General features: G+C 37.2%; 1 protein-coding gene across 2 annotated transcripts in view; it reads left to right on the forward strand.

Moving 5' to 3' along the window:
• The window catches only part of CYTH3 (cytohesin 3), a 22621-nt gene extending 4577 nt beyond the window's left edge, over nt 1-18044 (forward strand). Inside the window, exons 4-13 of one of the 2 annotated variants that reach the window (XM_010288644.1) lie at nt 923-1041; nt 4815-4895; nt 6933-7045; nt 8581-8729; nt 9549-9660; nt 10221-10223; nt 16885-16961; nt 17041-17112; nt 17243-17397; nt 17972-18044. In XM_010288644.1, coding sequence (XP_010286946.1) covers nt 923-1041; nt 4815-4895; nt 6933-7045; nt 8581-8729; nt 9549-9660; nt 10221-10223; nt 16885-16961; nt 17041-17112; nt 17243-17397; nt 17972-18044 — 954 coding nt within the window. The remainder of the gene's footprint in view (nt 1-922; nt 1042-4814; nt 4896-6932; nt 7046-8580; nt 8730-9548; nt 9661-10220; nt 10224-16884; nt 16962-17040; nt 17113-17242; nt 17398-17971) is intronic. The other variant, XM_010288645.1, reaches the window with a different exon arrangement.
• The last annotated feature ends 1630 nt before the right edge of the window (nt 18045-19674 follow it).

Here is a 19674-nt window from a genome sequence, read left to right on the forward strand (position 1 = left end):
GTTGGAGTGTGTGGTGGGAAAAGAGCACTATCTCTTCATGACCTGCTGAGTGTTGGAATAACATCCCTTTTATCCTTTACGTAATCGTTATATAACTCTTAGTCTCCTTTCTTTGCCACTTTGCAGAAAGTTCTCTGGGCATCCCTAGAGTGTGGCAGTTATAGGGCCAGTAATTTATGGAAGCATAGGAGTCCAGGGGCTTGATCAAGTACCCACTGAGGGACAGGGTAAGACTCTCCTCCTGGCTTTGATAGAAGCTCCGTGGTAGAAGCTTGACTGGTTTGTGAACAGTCCTTTGTGAATAGTCTAGTTCAAGTCCTTTGTGAATAGGTTAGTTCCAGCGCAACCAGAAATGACTGATAATCCCAGTGTCAGCATAAACTCTTTTAAACCGGTTTCAGTATCTTCAGCCTCGACTTCTACTGCAAGTAGTGGCTTGATGTATTGGGTTGCAGTTTGTAGATTATAGCAGATGCTTTATTTTGTGTCATGGTGGTAATTAAGTTATTCCTACATACCTCTTCATTATATGATTTTACAGATTATGTCTCTGCAGACATTTATCCGACATTGTGAACAGGCCAACTGACACATTCACTCCAAAGAACAACATGGCAACGTTATTCAATTAATACTTGATTTTTCTATTCTGAGGGATTCAGACTGCCACCTAGTACTTCTAGCCTTAAAAATGTGTTCTCATTTTAATCTTTAAACCACTACTAAATATTGCTTATCTAACTGGAAAACATCTGTTTACCATTTCATAAAAAAAAAAAAATCTGTAGGCTAACATAATTCTTAATGTGCTTTGTATATGTCTGTGTCAGTATATTAATGCCAAATGTTGTAAGCGGTATTTATGCAAATGCTTGTGGAAGAAAACATAACGTTCCTTTTCCTCTGGAATTGTTCTTCCTAGGGAATACAGTTTCTGATAGAAAATGACCTCCTGCAGAACACTGCAGAAGACATTGCACAGTTCCTTTATAAAGGCGAAGGATTAAATAAGACGGTAATTGGAGATTACCTTGGGGAAAGGTAAAATAAAAATATTGAAACTTTGTTCTTGAGTTTACAAAGCGTACTTATGGGTTTTGGTAGTTAGCTTCCCCTTCACATGCTGCATGAGAGCTACTCTACTACTCTGAGATTTATAAAAGTTACAGGTTACAGCAGGAAGTAAAACTATTTACTGTATTGCGATAGGGTTTTTTTTTCCTGGTTTCTTGTTAAATGGGTACATGGTGGAATAATATTTAATTAATTGTAACTTCCCACTTTGAGAAAATACCCTTCAATTTGGCTATAGTGCAGAATTTAATACCGTGAGCTTTTGGAATGTCTGAGAGTTTTATTGCAGCAGTTCCGGTAACTCTTGATACTGTGCCCAGGCAAGGAGTGATTTACAATAACTAATAATTGGATAGTAAAGAAATTTCTTAATAAAATGGCTAGTTCCTGGGACGATAGTTGTAAGCAGGTTTTAGTGTTGTCTTCTTCCCTGTGCACAAACTTCCCATTAGTAAGTAGGCATCTCAAAGGGCAGCCGCACTGTATCTTTATCAATTCTAGTACAATAAACGTGCAACATGCACATTTATGCATACTATTGCAAAACACAATCAAAATGGAAATTAGTTCCATTGCTGTGTGACCCAGGAACTGATTTCGAAAAAGGCAGCAGAAAGAGACGAAGTGAAGAGTGGGTTGGAGTACGTGCATCTACGTGCTTGCACATGTTCCGGTTCAGATGCCAGTTGTGGAGTTTTAAAAGTTGACTCATTTAGGATTTACTCCTGTAGTGATATGTTCTGGCAGATCCCTTTTGACACACCTGTAATCTGCTTACAGCATCAACAGCTTAGTTTGTGCTCGGCAATTTCCTCCTGACTTTTAATAGGTTTAATGGAATTTTTTACTGTAATATATATGTTTTGAAAATATTTTCACTATGAAGTTTCTGTACAGTATATGTAGATATTTCAACAACTTTTATACAACAGCATTATGTTGTTTCTCTTGAATATTTGGGCAATCGGTATTATAAAATCACTTATAAGTGAATGTCCATAATTGCAAAACTGTAACAAAGCTTGTATAAAGCAGTCTGTTGTTTGAGAGCTGCATTCTACCTTGGTATTGTCTTCTGAAATACTTACAGTTTTTCTAGCCCTATTCCCAGAATCCCTTTACTCATGCAGAGTGGTCTTACCAATATGTCCAGACTCACTGGAGTCATCAATAATATTCGTGTGACTATTTATAGGTTCACATTTAAAATTAAAAAAATATATTGCTCATTCTTTTGCATCCCTGGCAGGGATGCTGCTGGGCAGCACTGTGGTCTAATCTGAAAATACAGGGCAATGTTTCTTAATATTGAGTATGTATACAGGTAGATAGGCAATTCAGTTATATCTTCTGAATTTTTCCAGACTTAAATACAGTCAAATGTAGTGGTCATACTGAATAGCAAATTTGATCAGGAAATTTTGTGTAAATCTATCAACTGGATAATAAAATCTTAGAAAAAATGAACATGCTGTTCCTATTTTGCCACAAGGCAGAAGCAGCCTATCCATTTTAAGGAGCGGTTGAAGTCAAAAAGAAATTTAAAATTGTTTTTTGCTTTAAAAGGACCTTTTATTCAATGTATCCAGTCAGTCTACTTTAACTGTTTTTTGCATGTTTCTTCACTTCTGTGAAGTGTGTAATATTAATACGGTAATAGGAAAGCAAATGGTACTTCTGTCTATGTTTTTTCTTATATGAATTAGTAAGGGGAGAGTGGGATGAGGAGATGACAGTCTGATTTTCAGGAATGCATATGGAAGTTTCAAGGTAGTCAAGTCTGGAATGGGGAATTGGTTTATCATGCTCCTTTGAACTGCAGTGTTAATTTCCTAGAATCCTAATGATTTTTATTCATATTCCTCTGAAAATAATGTATTAAGCCTTTAGGTCCTGGGGTAAAATAAACACACTGCAATAAAATAAACTGTGGTGGTCTTAAACTGCTTTGTGACTTTGTGGTTTTGCTTTTGTGACTGACTACCTCAGAAACAGGATAATAAGTGATTTGTGCTATGGAAATGGCAGTGCATATTATAGATGAGTTTTTGTTGAGTTATGTACTATCTTTCATCAAGGCATTTGGAGTCTGAGGACATTCTCTTTTACTTTGACACTCCCTCTTGGGGGCCCATCATGAATTATTTCTGCATTCTAGCTAAATATAGCTGAAGACTAGACCAGGATAGTCAACAGAATGAAATACTTGTGTAACATTCTGATATAAAGAGATATATTTTAAATTACTGACTTTTATAGTGTTACAGCACTAAGCAAACTGAAAAAAAAAAAAGGTAAAATGGAATGAGATAATACCTAAAAATGTACAATAAATAGGAGTTTAATTACATCCCATAAAAGATTTAAGATTTCTTCATATGTGGGTAAGTCTTCACTTTTTTTTTTTTAAAGTGGCTTCCTAGACCTTTCTTGATATTTGGCTTGTGTCTTTGTTGCTGTACCTGGCACAAGTATTAATCTAGTCTACGTTAAAACCTAGAAGAGCAAAAATTAGAGTATGAGGCTAATATTGGTTCTGAATTACTGCAGCTTTACATACATACAAGCAAAATCAATATTTGGCTTAGAGTAAGTACCCCTATTGCATGCTCTCTGTCATACTATTATGCCACTTCACTGCGCTGAAAAGTAGTCATGCGGTTGAATTGTGCATTAGTAAATTTGATGAGAATTGCTTTGTTTTGCTGGACAGAGCTGATGTGTTTTTCTGTAAACAATATGGGGATATACTAATGAATGAAAGTTCATTTTAAGGTATTTACTCGTGAGTGTTACAGGTTAGTCTGACTATGCAGTTAGTAATGCAACAGATAATTCTTGGTGGGTGCACACCTTTCTATTTTTGGGTGGAGGCTGATATGCAACATTCTGTCTTGGTGATGTATTTAAAGCACACCCTGAGAATTATAAACCTTTATGCTTCTGGCATACGAACTCAGTGATGGTGTAGACTACATTCTGTCTGCATCCAAACAGTTTTGTGTTCATTAATGTTTAAATGTTAATTTTGCATCAAACAAAGCATAATTTGGCTCATGATTTACATAGCAGCATAAAAGATAAGTGAGAGGAAGTCCCTTCAAAATCTATTCTGATTTTAGTAAACTGTCATTGTAAGGATTTTTGAGAATGAAGTAAGAATATACTACGTACTAAGTAGCTCTTTTAAAAAGTTTTTCTCTTTCTTAGGTACAATTAGTTGAAGCATTTCTGCTCCACATCTTTGTACGTAAATTAATATACTGCTTTAATATTTTCTGTTCTTCAAGGAAAAAGCAGGATAGTTAGTTTTTCATGTGTTGTATGGCTAAAGAAATTAATTTTACATGAACCCTTGTTTTAAGAGTTCATGACACAGTTTCTGCAAAAGACTTTTTGTTGGATAAATTTATCAGGTATCATCCTGTATCAAGGCAGGTGCAGTAATAATAAATGTGAAGCAAAAGCAGCCAGGCTATTTTCAGGCCCTTTAAATAAGCAGTGCTAAAATCAGCTCAAGTGTACCGGCTCTTGCTAACATACCTTTTTAAAGTCAGCTAAAATGGGAAAAATACTAGTGTTAAATATTAAAATACCTCTCAAATGTCTAAACTATTTCTGATGATTTGATCAGCATGATCATTTATTTCCTTGCTTATTCTTGGAAGCAAATGGAGATAATTAACAAGCCTTTAAAGTTCAGAATTGTAATTGTCTGTTTCCGTTTTTGTTTTTCATAGAGATGAATTTAATATTAAAGTTCTTCAGGCTTTTGTTGAACTCCATGAGTTCGCTGATCTCAATCTTGTACAAGCCTTAAGGTGAGTAAATTCTTTCTTTTTTTTGAACTGAGCTTCCTTTTTCAAATTGCATGTTCATATGAGTCACTGTGACTTACTCGTCAGAAAGCTGATCTACAGCTCAGCGCAATTACACGCATTACTGTGCAAGTTAGCAGAGACAGCTCTGTTTTAACCCTCCCAGTTGCTTGTGTATGTGCTACCTTTGAAGGTGAAAACTAATTATTTCAGACAAATACAAACGACTAAAACGTACCTGTAACTCTCTGGCGTGCTTGTCATATGTGGACGTTTGAAGATCTGTTTCATATCTTAGCAGAGAGATAGGTAAAAAACGAACAAACCCCTGACCCAAGCAAATAAATAATTTTCTTTGCTGCCATTTTCTTTCTCCTTTCCTTCCACCTCAACTTGTTCCTCTGGGCAGGGAGGAGATGAATCCCACTGACCATAGTCAGTGATTATGTTCAATTGCAAAGAGGTAAACTTTGAATCAAGTAATTTCCTTCTCCTTGCCTCAGTTTCCCACTTGTCATGTGAAAGAAAGTGTAATATCTTAGTGTACTTTTTTCCCTTTCTGAGTGAACAGTTTACTTGATTCCTCTGGGATGCCAGCATATAGTGTGACCTTGTGAAGTCCTTTCTCATCTTGATGGAAATCCATAATAGATCTACCGAATTAAGCTGATTTAAACAGTTCTGCCAGTATCATTGCCACAAGTGACCTCCTCCTGACACCAGATAAATTGAAATGTCCATGTGATCTTTGTCTCTGGTGCAGTGGCTTGTGATGTGGAGTCAGAACAGCTTTGTTATGGTTGAGTGATGTGGTGATGATAACTTGAGCTGCCTGAGGCTTGAGCTAAGGAAGCCTTTTCTCTGGCTGCTGAAGCTTGTCTGGGAGGCTTCGTATGCCTATCTCTTTTACCCAATATAACGTTAGGTTTGACTTTATTCTTCCTTAGCAGCTGCTACTATTAAATGTTTGTATTTTGGTAGCTTACAAAATTCGTGATCTGGGTTGGAACATTGCATGAGGTGAGTAAAAGACAGTATATAGAGCTGACAAACTAAAGATGACCTGTGACACTTTAATATAATGTCCTAAGATGAAGACAGGAATAAATGGTTACTATATTGGCACCCAGCATACAGGGAATATTGAGAACTTGTTTTGCATGGCAGAGCATGTAACTTTGCTGGTTTACATCCTGTTTTAATTTAGATGATTCTTTTGCTAAGAAAGAAAAGAATAAGTGATTAAATTCATTGGAGCTTTTTAGCGCCACAGTGTGCCAAAAGTAAATTTGTGAAGACTTCTGTCCTGTATGCATTCCAGTGTAACTATGTGTAGAAAGAGTAAGTTATCAGTGTACATACTCTATTTCAGCTCATGCTGCTAAACAGGAGCATGCATCTCCTGCATATATTACAAAATTATTGAGGTGATACCGTGAGCCTTATTTTTAAGATCTGGGTCTGATTTTTGTCGGGTAAACTTACACTAGACAAGCAGCACCTCTCTAAGCACTGGGGCTTTTCTTGTTGTTGTTACCTTTCGTTTAAATGTTTGAGTAGTCAAGTAAAGATGTTAAGTGTTTTTGTATTCCTTGCTTCTCTCCGCTACCAGAAATATTTTATATAGTGTGTCTTTTTGCATTGTAAGTAAAGCCTAGCTGAGTGCTTACTGCTTTTAGTAGCCAAGAAACCCAGGGAGGATTGAACTGATTTGTTTCCTCGTAGCATTCTCATGGCAAAAATGGGATGCATACAGAAAATTGTTTACTAGTCTGGAAAAAAGAGAGTCTCAGAATATGAACTGCCGTATTATCTTGCCTGATAGCATGCAGTGTTGCTGGCTGAATTACTGGGCTAGCCATCTGTGCATGTTGCTTTATAATAGCTCCTGACTTGTATGTTGAGAGATTGAGAACATATTTCCAGGACATTTTATGTAGACATTGCTGATTTTTTAAGTTTTGTTTTGTTTCTGATTATTAGTAATATATGCTTAATGTATAAATCTTTGAGTTTAACAACTCTTCTTTCCTTCTGTAGGCAATTTCTGTGGAGCTTCAGACTCCCAGGAGAGGCTCAAAAAATTGATCGTATGATGGAAGCTTTTGCTTCACGCTATTGCCTTTGTAACCCAGGAGTCTTCCAGTCTACAGGTAAGTTACAGTAAACAACAAGAGTTCTTAAGTGTGCGTGTGTGTGTGTGTATATATATAATGTGTGTGTATGTGTTTATATATATATTTTTATATACCGATATCTATTTTGGATCATACATGTTGTTCTACATCTGATGCGAGGAGACGATGGCCAGTTTGGAAGTTCAGGATAAAGTAATAAGTGAAACGAGAAATTTCTGAGAACTGAGAAAATGCAACTGTCTAATCCTACACTTTTTTTTCCGGGAGGTGCAAGCTTATAGTCAGAATGCATCTCCATTTATAAAACTTCAGCATTAATATATATCTAAGCCAATTAAAGTATAAAACACACCTTATGAGTGTGTTTTTCTACACATTTCTACATCACACATTCAGAAATGTCACTGAAGCTTTTGTCTAGGAATTGGAAAAGGAAGATTCTCAGGGGCTTAAAGGCAGAAGAAACCGATAGTTTAGTCTGCCAGTTACAAGGACCTTGCACCCGATTACCTCTGTATCAAGCCCACCTATACGTGGTTATAGTATATTATCTAGAAAGTCATCTGTTTTTGTTACGAGGACCCTATCCTTCCTCTTTAGCAGTCTGTTCAGCAATAATTTATCTCAGTTAGAAATACACCTCAGTTTTCTGTTTAATTAATTGTTTTAGAATTACTCAAGTCATAAAAGCTAACAAAATTTTGTGGTACTGCACAGAATGCCCTAGCAGTCTGGCATTTTTCTTCTGTTTAGTTATATACACACATAGCTTGCTGTTGATCACTTAGTTTGAGGAACAAATAGGCTAGGAAAAGGTTAATGTAAAGGAGGTCTGCACCAGCTACAGAGGAAGATACTTACTGAAAACACAATGCTGAAGATGCAAACACATTTTTCCTCTATATAGCAGGGAGGTTTCCATCCTGCTTTTTCTTACAAAGGATCTTGTACTTGAATTCTGGGAGAACTTACTGTAATCATAACCATGTCAAGAGGCATGGTAAGATCTCCTTTGTCATCTTCTGATATTATTCAGTGGTACTAGCCACCTCGTGTATGCCAACAAATTGAGTCAATATAATTTTCAGTTTGTTTAAATGCAGTTCAAATATTATTTTGAAGAGACTGTTCTTTCTCTTTGGAAGTACTTTAAGTAGGAGTCTGATTGACCAGGTTTGTTTAGTATAGGATATACCAATATGATCTGGGCAAGCAATCTAGAGAATGTTTGCCCAAGAACACTTCAGTGTTTCAAATGAAATGTTAATTTAGGGTGATAGCAATGATTTTGAAGATTTAAAAAAAAAAAAAATTGAGTTCTCTTGGACTGTTTTTCTCATACTGGCTTTTAATTGGAATTGTTACATATTTTTTCTTCGTGGGCTTACTTCAACAGCTTAAAGAAAAATGAGACTTTGCTTTTGTGGATAGTGTTCAGGATTTTTTTGACTACCTGTTTCTTTATCAGTCAGGATGAGTTATATATTAATTTTACCGGTTTCTGCCACAACACGCAGAGAAATAAATAATTTTTTCGAATTTTATTTCAGATACATGCTATGTGCTGTCATTTGCGATCATTATGTTAAATACCAGTCTGCACAACCACAATGTAAGAGATAAACCAACAGTAGAGAGGTTTATTTCCATGAATCGTGGAATTAATGAGGGTGGAGACCTTCCAGAAGAATTGCTACGGGTAAGTTAGAGTGGGTAAGACAATTGCTTCGTGTTTTTAATAGGAAACTTAGAAGCGTGTACAATAGTTCTTAGGCAGATTTGTCAAGGGAAAGGAAGAACAACATTTTCTAGCAAGCATAACTTTTTGAGTAGCTGAAAGAACCATTTTCTGATACTTGCAGCTGCTTTGCTCTAGTTCTCCCTATATTCAGTCTTTTGTTAAGGAGAGTAGATTCTGGAGAAAACACTGAATATCTCTCATTAGTTTGCTGATGTCAAAATTCTGGTGGAATTGGCTTCTTGTGGAAAAAAGTAGTATTTCTGGATAAGCCAGAGAGACAGAAAAAATAGTAAAAGTCATTGTTTCATTATTGCTTCTCATTTCTTTCCATGTGTCTTTTGGAGCCTGCTCTTGTCCATTGAGATTAAAAATACTTATTTCTCTCGGACAGTGTGATGTTCTAAACCATTTTCTGAAAACCCAGATTTGTTTGGCAAAACTTGTACTAAATGGGACCTGAAGCTGAAACCTTTGAAATGTGGAATGTTGAAGTTAAAGAAAAAATGTCTTTGCTAGGAGTGCTTACAAAAATCTGTAAAAAAAAAAAAAAAAAAAAAAAAGAGAGAGAGAGAGAGAAACTTTTTTGTAGATGAGGTAGTTTAAAATCAAACTTAATTGAAGGAGTAAACAACGATTGAGAAGGGATGGTCCAGCACTTCATGGACTGTATTTCCTATGCTTTTTACACAGATAGTCTGAGAAGCAATAGGATGTCCTGGTTACATTTTCTGTTAGACATTTATTAATGAGGTCTTTCTCCTCTTTTTCCTCTTCTAGAATTTATATGAAAGTATTAAGAATGAGCCGTTTAAAATTCCAGAGGATGATGGAAATGATCTAACGCATACATTTTTTAATCCAGATAGAGAAGGCTGGCTGCTGAAATTAGGTTAGTTACAAGGGCAGTTTTGCTGCTGTATGTCTGTTCGTTGTTAGCATGTTTGCCTCTTCGGTGTCTATCTGCTTTCTTGTGAAGGTAATAGGATTAACTTTGTAACTTGTATTTAAAAATGTATGAACCGAAACAAGTAACTCCTTCACATCTGAAGGTCGTTACTTCTTATTTTATGTATCAGTTAGCAATCTTGTTTCAAACTTTGGAGTTTTATTTCTGGTATATGAGAAATAAAAACTCGGCGACAAAAAGGAAACTCCGTATGGTATTTACCTGCTGTGACTGATGAATAACAACTAAGTCTCCATAAGGTCATTTCAGAAAACTGTGTGATACTTCAGTGCAGTTTTCTGTGTACAAAATAATGGATTTCTCTTCAAATAGTTATTTTTGTATGTCTTTATTTTTCCATATTATTTGTGAGTTTCTCTTGGTTTGGTTTTGGCTATGATTTTTTAATGAGTGGTTTAAATGTGCCTTCTTGTTTTCCTTATGGCCTATGACCTATCACCTTTCTGTTCTGTGACTGGCTGTCTCTGCTTATTCTGCATTAGGAGGTACGTATCTGATTGCTCTCCAGTCCCCACTTCTTCAGTTGCTCATTCTTTTATTTTCTTCCTCCTTCCTCCTGTTTTCTTTTTTCTTTTTTTTGAAATCAAGTTTATTGTAGCATTTTGCTTTTTCACTCAGTGTCACTAACAGTATCATCAGTGGTACTCTGAAAGACTGGCATGTCAGTGTCTAGCTCACATGCGAGTGTGTGTCTTCGGCAAAAGAAGAAAGAAAATTCAAAGCAGAAAAATAAAGATGACTATTCAAGCATACTTTTCTCATTCATTGAAGAACATAACAAGGGAAGAACAATCTCTACTGAGAGAAAACAACAGGTCTTAGTCTTTTCATGAAGTTCCAGGGTGATTTTGTTACTTGTACATCAGTTATATTAGCTTCTGGAGAGATTGATTACATTTGAACTATGCATTTATAAAAGCTGTTCTTTTTTCTGCTTATTTGCCATTTTAAATCATATATTTAGCTTACTTAACAGAATCTTAAATGAGCACCAAGTTTAGGATTGTGGAAACCTCTGGTAATTTGCAGTCTCCTGGCACTGCAAGATGCCCTTGTTTACAGACTCTCTTAAAGTTGATGGGATTCACTTTTTCACTTGCACTTAGGGAATTTTTTTCTTACAGAAAGGAGGCTGAAATTTTATTTTAACATTTGTTTTTCAATGAAATAAACTTCTTATTTAAGAAACACCAGTACACAGTCCAACAGAGCCAGTTGTTGGCCGCTTCAGTGTAAACTTCTTGTTAAAGTAGTAGTAGTAGAAAGAACTTTGCATTTGGAGAATGGTGACTAAAGTGTGAAAAGGGATGTGTGCGGGTGCACACGAGGGTGGGGATGGTGAAAGTAGAGCCTGCTTAGAGCCATGGGCCCACTTCACTGATTGCACCTGGAAATTAGTGGTCATGCTAGTGCTGGAAGAAAATAGATGTGAAAAGGAAGCATTTGTAATTAATTAATCTCCAATGTCTTATTTTGACCTCTGCAGTACAGATGCTACAGAGCTCTTTGTCTAACTACAAAAAAGAAAAGCTCTTGCTTTTTGACATGCATTGGTTCAGCTGGCACAGTTTCAGAGATGACTTTGCAGCTTTTCTCCATTTTGTAGCATGAGGTGATAGCTATCTCAACAGAAAGGTTTTCAAGATGATGTAGATAAAATGTGCTTTCTGGAGAAGAGGTTGGGTATAAGCCCACACTGTGCATATTTCTTTCTGTTGCCAGTGCGCTCTCACATACTCGTACACGTACTGAGAGTGCAAGCAAGAGCGTGAGTGTGTGTAGAGGAGTGACAACATCCCTCGTGGAAGAAACTGTCAATAAAAGACATTTAAGAGATCTAATAAAAAATAGAGGAACAAAGAAATTGAGGAAAAAAGGTGCCTGAAAGTCAGTGAGAGCTGCTGGATACTTCTGCACAATCCGTCTCGGGCTCTGGCGCAAGGTCAATAAAACCAACTTTTCCTCATGTGTAGATGAGAGACAGCGCACAGAAAACCCAACAGTAAAAGCGTGTGTGAAACGGAAGGGTGTTGCACGTAACACTCCTGTGGCATGAGGGTTATTTGAATAAAGAAATGAAACATGCCCAGAAGCCTCTGGTAAATCAGCCTGTAAATGCGTGAAGCTGCACTTCCGTGAAAGACTGCGGTTTTTTTCAGCAGACACAGACTGGTACAGGCAAATACATTTTGCTAGGTTAGATGCAGTGACCAGAAATAAACCTGTCAATCCTTTTTTTTTTTTTTTTTTTCCTTCTCCTCCTTTCCTTCCTTCCTTGCTTTTCCTATTTGCTAGGAGGCTTAAACTGGATGATTGAGAGTGCTGTCTTGATCCACTGTGTTTGCGTTTTTACAGTCGTTTCTGTGGGGAAACACTTCTGGTGAAATGAGTAGGGTTTCCTTCGGTTCTGGAAGATGCCGATATTAAAAGTTTCAGTATTGTTGAAATGCTAAGTGACTCTATTCCTGCATGATAGTTCTAAGCGCTCAGTTGTGATAATACTTAAAAGTTGAAATAGAAAGTTTTATATAAAACTATAAATAAGCCTCAGACAACTCCCAAACCCTGAGTGTCAAGAATAGTGTTTTGTGTGTTATTTCTTATAGTCAACTCTTCCCATTTATCTACTTGTGCCCCTCTCTTTAGTATTCCAGCTCACCGTATTGATTACCCTCTGGGCAGCAGATAGATTTCATGAAACATTCATATATTGTAAAATTCATCTGTCCTAAAGACCACCCCAGCTCTCTAGCCTGGCATTGGGTTTTAGAAAGCTGGGAGGGTGCTGAATGCTTTTGGAGAGTTTGCTGCTCTGAATTGTTCAGAGGTGACTTTGTGTAAGTCTGAGTGTCAAACCTGGCAGCAAGACAACAATTCTGGTTTTATCTATCTAGACTCAGCTTTATATAGACATCTTTATCTTGGTAAACCTAACTTATCATTCAGTTCTACATTGTTTGAAGCATGGTGTAATGAAAATGAATGCTACAGGTAGAAAACTGAAAGCTGCTGAGTGCTGATGAATCCTCACTTAGAGTAGCTTGAGACATTATGAGCTTTTAGATTTTTCTGTGTCATAATTATTAGTGGTGTTGGTACCATGGAATTTGCTGCCATCCACTTCAAGGTATTTTGAAATTGTTGTCTGTGCTCTCTGTTCTAATGCCCGAGTAACAATCGTTTTGCACAGGGAGGCGTTTCCTTGCCTAAAACAGCTTCTCTTGGCAAATAGCTTGGTTTGCATAACATTTTCTTCTAGTTGGAGGGAAACTGTGACATTCTTCCACCAAACTGGAGAGGAAATGATTCAAGCCAGACACATGATTGTGTTAATTTTTTTTTGCCAGTCAGGCAGTTACTGAGAGCTTGGAGATTGTCCAAAAGCTTCGCATCCAGGCCCGTCCCGCCAGTGGCGCTTATTCCAGCGCATCTGTCCTTGAGAGGATGTCGCTTCTCTTCCCTAATCCGGGGCGAGAGAATAGCACCAGGAAACTGGTGCCTTCCGGTACCTGCCTGGCTCCCGTGGCAACTGGTGCTCTTCTAGGGTGAGGCAGTTAATGTTGCAGTCGAGGTAAAATTCTTTTTTAAAGAAACCTAAACTTTCTTCCAGTCATCTGTGTTACGGTACAGTTCCTGAGTCTGTTCTGCCTGGAGGTATCTAAGTGAACCGAGAAGAAAAAAAATTCTTGATGTGTGCGTCTCTCTCCCCTCAAGCTTATTATAAATGCGCGGAAGATTTGGATAGAATTTTGTAACTTTAGATACATAGCTGCCTTTAGTCTTAAGGCCTTTTTAAATTTTGAAATTGATGTTTTCTAAGTAATTGCCAGTTGTTTTTCCATTTAGGACAGGTGGTTTCTTCTACCTTGTTCTCTAGCTTGTACTTTGCCCAGAGTTGAAAAAAAAAATGACCCTACGTCAGGTTACATAGTTGAAGAGTGTTTCTGTTCCTCTTTCTGTGTATTTTGCCTTGTTGTGGCCTTTTCTTGTAGTTTCCTTAAATTTCCACCTACAAGATACCGTGCTGCTTTATTTTGTTGTTTGAGATGTCTTTGCATTTTACTTAATCAGCTAGATCTGAGATGTATGCTACATATCTCTCCATTTCTGTAAATGTTTATGGATTCATACTCTGATTGTCTTGACCCTCTTCTGCGAACTTAATTCTAACTTAGCTCTTTCCAGTTTTAATCTTTAAAAGGCTGGGAGCTGGAATAAGATACGAAGTGTAGTGCTAAACCCTTTGTTGTTTTGTGAGCCTACAGCAATCTCGGCCAAGGAAAAGAATGTTTTGTTATCACGAGTTCTTACCATTAATCTTGCGTGCAGTGTTTACAGGCCGCAAAGCTTTACCAGCCAGCTTCTTGGGTTTTAGCCCACTGTAAAGGCATATTAAATGCATATTATATGGTGACTCCTGCAAACTCGATGAGTACAGATTAGGTTGCCTTTCAGGCTTTATTAGAGTTTCTGTGCTGTTGACAGTGGCAACTAAATAGTGGGGGGGTGGGGGGTGGGCAGAGACAGAGACTTCTATGTGAGAATATTATCCTGCCAAAAAAATCCTGCCTTGCTGCTTCCCCCCCCGGAAGAGAAGAGTAACTCATAGCTTGGTGGAGCAAGGACTTGGGGTCTATTTCTGTGACTCAGCTGGGTGCTGTAACCCGGTGAGCTACTGGCTGTTTTAAGAAGAAGGGAGCAGCAAAAGCAATGCTGCTGGAAATACTTAATCTTCTTTCTGGCTTCAACATCAGTACTGCCCTGGAGCTGGGAAATGTTTCGTGACAAAACCTTCGTCAAGACTGATAACAAAAGGTTTCAGGTTTGAGAAGTCTGGCTTTTCCGAAGGGAGGGGATGTGGTCAGGAAAAATTTCAGCAAACTCAACTGTCCTTTACTACTTGGCACTTCATATTGTTCTAGGAGGTGTGTGTTTTAAGTCCGTTGCTTCTGCCTTAAATTATAAGCAGGCCTCCTTTTAAATATATGGTTATTACTTGATTATTTTTTTATCATGTTTTGGCATATCATCACAGTTTGAGAAACACCTTTGTTCAGTTTAAGCTGTGATGGTAACCTATTTGCCTGTTTGTTTCACCTTCTTTCCTCCTGAGCTGTTTTTCTGCTAGAACTGGGCGAGCCATGACATTTGATGCTAGCTGATGTTACCTATTAGCCTGAAAAACAGAGTGATGTTTTTGTGCCGTAAAGATGTTAAATAACGTTAACCCGTTAACCTTAGAGAGCAGAATGTGACAAAATCATGGCAGTGAACGTTGGGTTATATGAAAAATGTCATGTTATGGTGATAGGAAGGGCTGCCCTGGCAGTCGTCGTGACTCGGCTGCTGCTTATTCATTGATCTGGAAGTGAGTCGGGCTACAGTTCGTCAGCTCTCCGTTCCTAGCCCAGATACTCCCTGCTACTTGAACCAGTTCTCAGTCAAGGTGGTGGGAATTTTTCTAGTGACTTATGTGCCAGTTTTAATGTTTCTACAATGCTTTATTTGAGGATCTGTCACAGTGGTTGTACTAAAATGCCACCAGTTCTTCCCTCACTGTCTCTAGTTCACTCAACCATTCATTCTGTCACGGCTTCTGCATCTTGCACTATTATGCCTTCTCTTATTTCACCGCACTTGCTTGCAGATTAAATTTTTCTTAAGATGTGTGTGCGTGTAGTGGAAACATAAAGTTTGAGTACCTTAAACATTGCGGTGTGTTAGCACTGGGTTACCGTCTAGGTCATGAAACCAAGAAAAACAAAGATACGACATGCAACATACTCGGTCTGCAATGCAAACACATAGTAGGCTGGTATCAAGAAATTTCATTATATTCCTGGAGTTGTTGCTTAACTTAATATGATTTGGATTTCTGTATTAAACAAAAAACCCAGCTATCTCAAGTAGAACGAAGAGATTAAAAAATTACGCTCATGTCTTAGGTTTAGTTATATGACTTGGATTAAATTAGGGGTCTTGTGTGCATTAATGGTACTCTTTTATGCACAACTGTTCAATAGCAAGATCAACTATTTTGAGATGTTGGGGTTAATGAGGTTAAATCAGTGCTGAATGGATGATGCACAGGTGGTGACGTAATCCTGAAGTCAGATAACTATGGTGGAACTAAGCCTGTATATTAATAACATGAATGCTTTATCTACAATTGTCTCTCCTGGAAATGAGTTTTAAAAATGATGTATTTGTGGAATGCTAGACATGTTCTGAAGTAGCTGATGTCAGAAAATGAGCTGAAAGAGCCGAGACAATAATGTGTGTTTCCAAAAGGAACTGTTCCCTATACTGTGACATTAGCAGGTGTAAGAAAGAGGAGCTCTGTGGTTGCTGCTGTCTAAACGGTTAATGCAGGAAAAATTGGCACTTTTGGATCAGTGGGTATTTCTTCTGTCAGGTGTACTCAATGATATATTAATTCATGAAGAGAACGTGTTTTTAAAATACTAAATGATGAAAAGTGACTAAAAAGGGTACATTTTGGCATAGGATTTGCTGTGTGTTGTTGACACATAATATTTGTTCTGCTAATGATGCTTATAAGCATCTTATGTACTTGATGTTAAATCTGAAAGTAGAAATAGATTCTTAATCACACGTATGCTTATGAGTGGACTGAAAGAAGGTGATAAAATGCCTTTAATTTTATTGATGGGACCCTTTCGTTGTCCAAGACAGGCTGTGGAAAGGGTTGGTCCTGTTGCTGGAACCCAGTTACTGGTTTTGCTGGTGATTTGGCTTTTGCCGTAGCAGCACTGATTGCATTTCTGAGGGCTGTATAGTAATAATATTTTTGATGCAGTAAACAACATGGACAGAGGGAGCAGGTCTGACTGCTGAACTATTGCATTCAGCCTCTGTAAGACCAGAGACGTCTGCAACTTCAGCCCATCCAATTTTTGTGGCTAGCCAGCAACACCATAGTTAAGGCTGTCTCAGGAGTTTGATCTTAATACGAGAGTTACAGTAACATGTTCCTTTAAGCTTGGCTCATCTGTGCCTGATCCATTTACAATTAAGTAATTAAGACATATTTTGAAAAACAAGCAGAACTAAATTACTTTCTTATCCATTGTTGAAGCTGTGACAGCAACAGATGTTTAATTCGGCCATATCTTTTGATTGTAGGGGGAAGAGTAAAAACGTGGAAACGGAGATGGTTTATTCTAACTGATAATTGCCTGTATTACTTTGAGTACACAACAGTGAGTATATATTACAGTGAACTTTGTTTGTAATCAAGATATTTAAATGGCTAATGTGATATTTTCCTAATTTTTTTAGGACAAAGAACCTAGAGGAATTATCCCATTAGAAAATCTTAGCATAAGAGAAGTTGAAGACCCTAGAAAACCAGTAAGATAATTTCAGTGTTTGTTTTTTTTTTTTATGAAGATAAGTAAACCATGTAGAACTTAGATGTAGTGTTAAATGAAGATGTTTGTCAGTTTTGTTTTGTTCTTATTTCTTCATTTCTATCCTCCAGAACTGCTTTGAGCTCTATAATCCCAGTCATAAAGGTCAAGTAATTAAAGCATGTAAAACTGAAGCTGATGGTAGAGTGGTGGAAGGCAACCATGTAGTGTATAGAATATCTGCTCCCACCCCAGAAGAAAAGGAAGAGTGGATTAAATCTATCAAGTGAGTTTAAAGTCTTAAATGTCTTTCAGAAATGAAGCGTAAGCTCTGTTTGGAGTAAGATACTAAGAGAATTTGTATTCTAACTCATTTGAAGGATTTTGAATGACAAGCTACGTGGGGTTGATGGATCAACATACAAGTCTCCCATTACTGTCTGGTCCTAAGGAAATAGTGCTACTAACTAAAATGAGGAAAATGTACTTTTTTTTTTTTCTTTAAATTTCTTTTAAACAAATGTAAAGCCTTGTGTGAATCGTCTTTAATCCTAATTTGACTGCATGTTCAGTGCAGCTTTAAACATTTGCAGCTTGACTTTATCTTGTAAGGTTTATAAAGCATTTTATAGAAATATTTATATAAATAAATAATGGTCAAGATGAAGGTATGAACTCTTAACAAATCACAGCTGAATAGCATCTAAGCATCACAAATATTTTTTTTTCTAAAGAAGTCAGCCATCCATTACCTTATTAAGAGTGTAGAATCATCCACAGGGAAGAGAGAACAAAATTGTTTTAGTTTTCAAAAACAGGTATTTGTTAACCAAACTGATGATTCCTTTTTTCTCTTCTAGAGCAAGTATCAGCAGGGATCCTTTTTATGATATGCTGGCAACAAGAAAGCGAAGAATTGCCAATAAGAAATAGAACATGATCAGCAACTTGTATACCTGCATCAACCTATAAATGAGCATACAGTTGAGTGATAACGTAAAAATTGGACAAACTAAATTAAGACAATAACTGTAAATTTTAGATATATAGACTTGACTACGACAAAAACTTGGCAAGACCTTTCAGAGTAAATAGTTATTGGCATATAATTTGACATAAGCTTCAAATCTTAGGATTATTATATTGGAACTTAATTCAACTGAAAACATGGAAGCCTTGTTTTCACTTCCATTAGTTACAACTCCAGTTTACTTGGGTTGGGAGGGAAGGAAATTGAGGCTAATAGTAAAATGTCCTATACCTGTTACTTGAGCGAGCGCATTTCCCATAAATGGAGGAGTAATTCTAAGACTTTCATTTCTCACTAAAATGCAGCACCAAAAGTGGAGTACAGCGTGATCTAGCACTTAATTCTTCTGTAAGCAGAAAACCCACAATCTCAATATCAGTCTTCAAGTCTTGTGTGTTTTTGCAGTAAATGAACAGCTGAGTGCAGCTCTCATTTAGGATTCGCTCTCCTACCTTTATGGAAATAGCTTTTCTTCAGAAATGCAACTCAGCGGTAGACTGGCAGCTACGTAGTTAACTAGTTGTGCCAAAGGGTTTGGTTGATACGCACTGAAATATGCGCAGGTCCCAACAGCAAAGGTTTGAGTCTGTAGACATGACACTAAGTACAGATGTGGTTTGATGTTTGCCAGTAGGCTAAAAGTCATTCCTGTCTGCTCATACACTCACAATAAGCAGTAGTATTTAATGACAGGTTTAATCTGCTTTTTATATAGTAACATCCTTCTTATGTTTTAGATATGTTGTAGTTTAATTAACACTAAGTTACTACTAACGGAGTAAGATGACAGGGCTTGCATGAGTTTAGGCTTTGCATGTGAAAACACCCCCAATTAATTTCACAGGCATTTAATGTTTTTAAAGGGAAAAGCCAGGAAGGTGAAATCTTTCTGTAAGATACAGCCCTAGATAGTTAGAGCAAGCAGGATTCATTCCTTTGCTTGATAAAAAACTTTGGACGTACAGAAAAGTTCAGTATTTTTATTGCATTCTTAAAGGCGATTTTTCAGATCTGTGCTTCAGCAGTTGAAATTGAAAAAAAGGAATAGACAACCTTATTTTTACTTCCAAAATAAAATCTTACACGTCAGTTACCTAGTGCAGCTAAACTCTTCCACAAGCACGTTTGTCTTTTTTTTTTTTTTTTTGTTCTTTTTGTAATTGGTGGAAGATCTTTTTGTGGTCCTACTGATAGTCTTTCATGTAAGCTGTTATTGCAGATTTTACTACAACTCTTTTCTATGGATAGTGTACATGCCATTCTTAACGTAAAGCCCCTAATTCCACAATGGGGGCAAAAAGTGGTATTTTGGACCCTACTGCTTCTGCTAGCTCTCAGTTTTCCACAAACTTGTTGAACCTGAGCCATGCCTCCTGTGCCCATGAATGCTTTGGAGACCCGGTACTTTGTCAAAGCAATTCCGCTTGCTGGAGTTACGGAGGCATCTCTGGATACAGTATAGGGAAATGAGCTGCACTGGCAAAAACACAGACTTAAATTGATCCTGTTAACTGTAAGGGAGAGTCTGTTTCA

This window comes from Phaethon lepturus, unplaced genomic scaffold, assembly GCF_000687285.1.
Source record: "Phaethon lepturus isolate BGI_N335 unplaced genomic scaffold, ASM68728v1 scaffold17486, whole genome shotgun sequence".
Classification (NCBI taxonomy): domain Eukaryota; kingdom Metazoa; phylum Chordata; class Aves; order Phaethontiformes; family Phaethontidae; genus Phaethon; species Phaethon lepturus.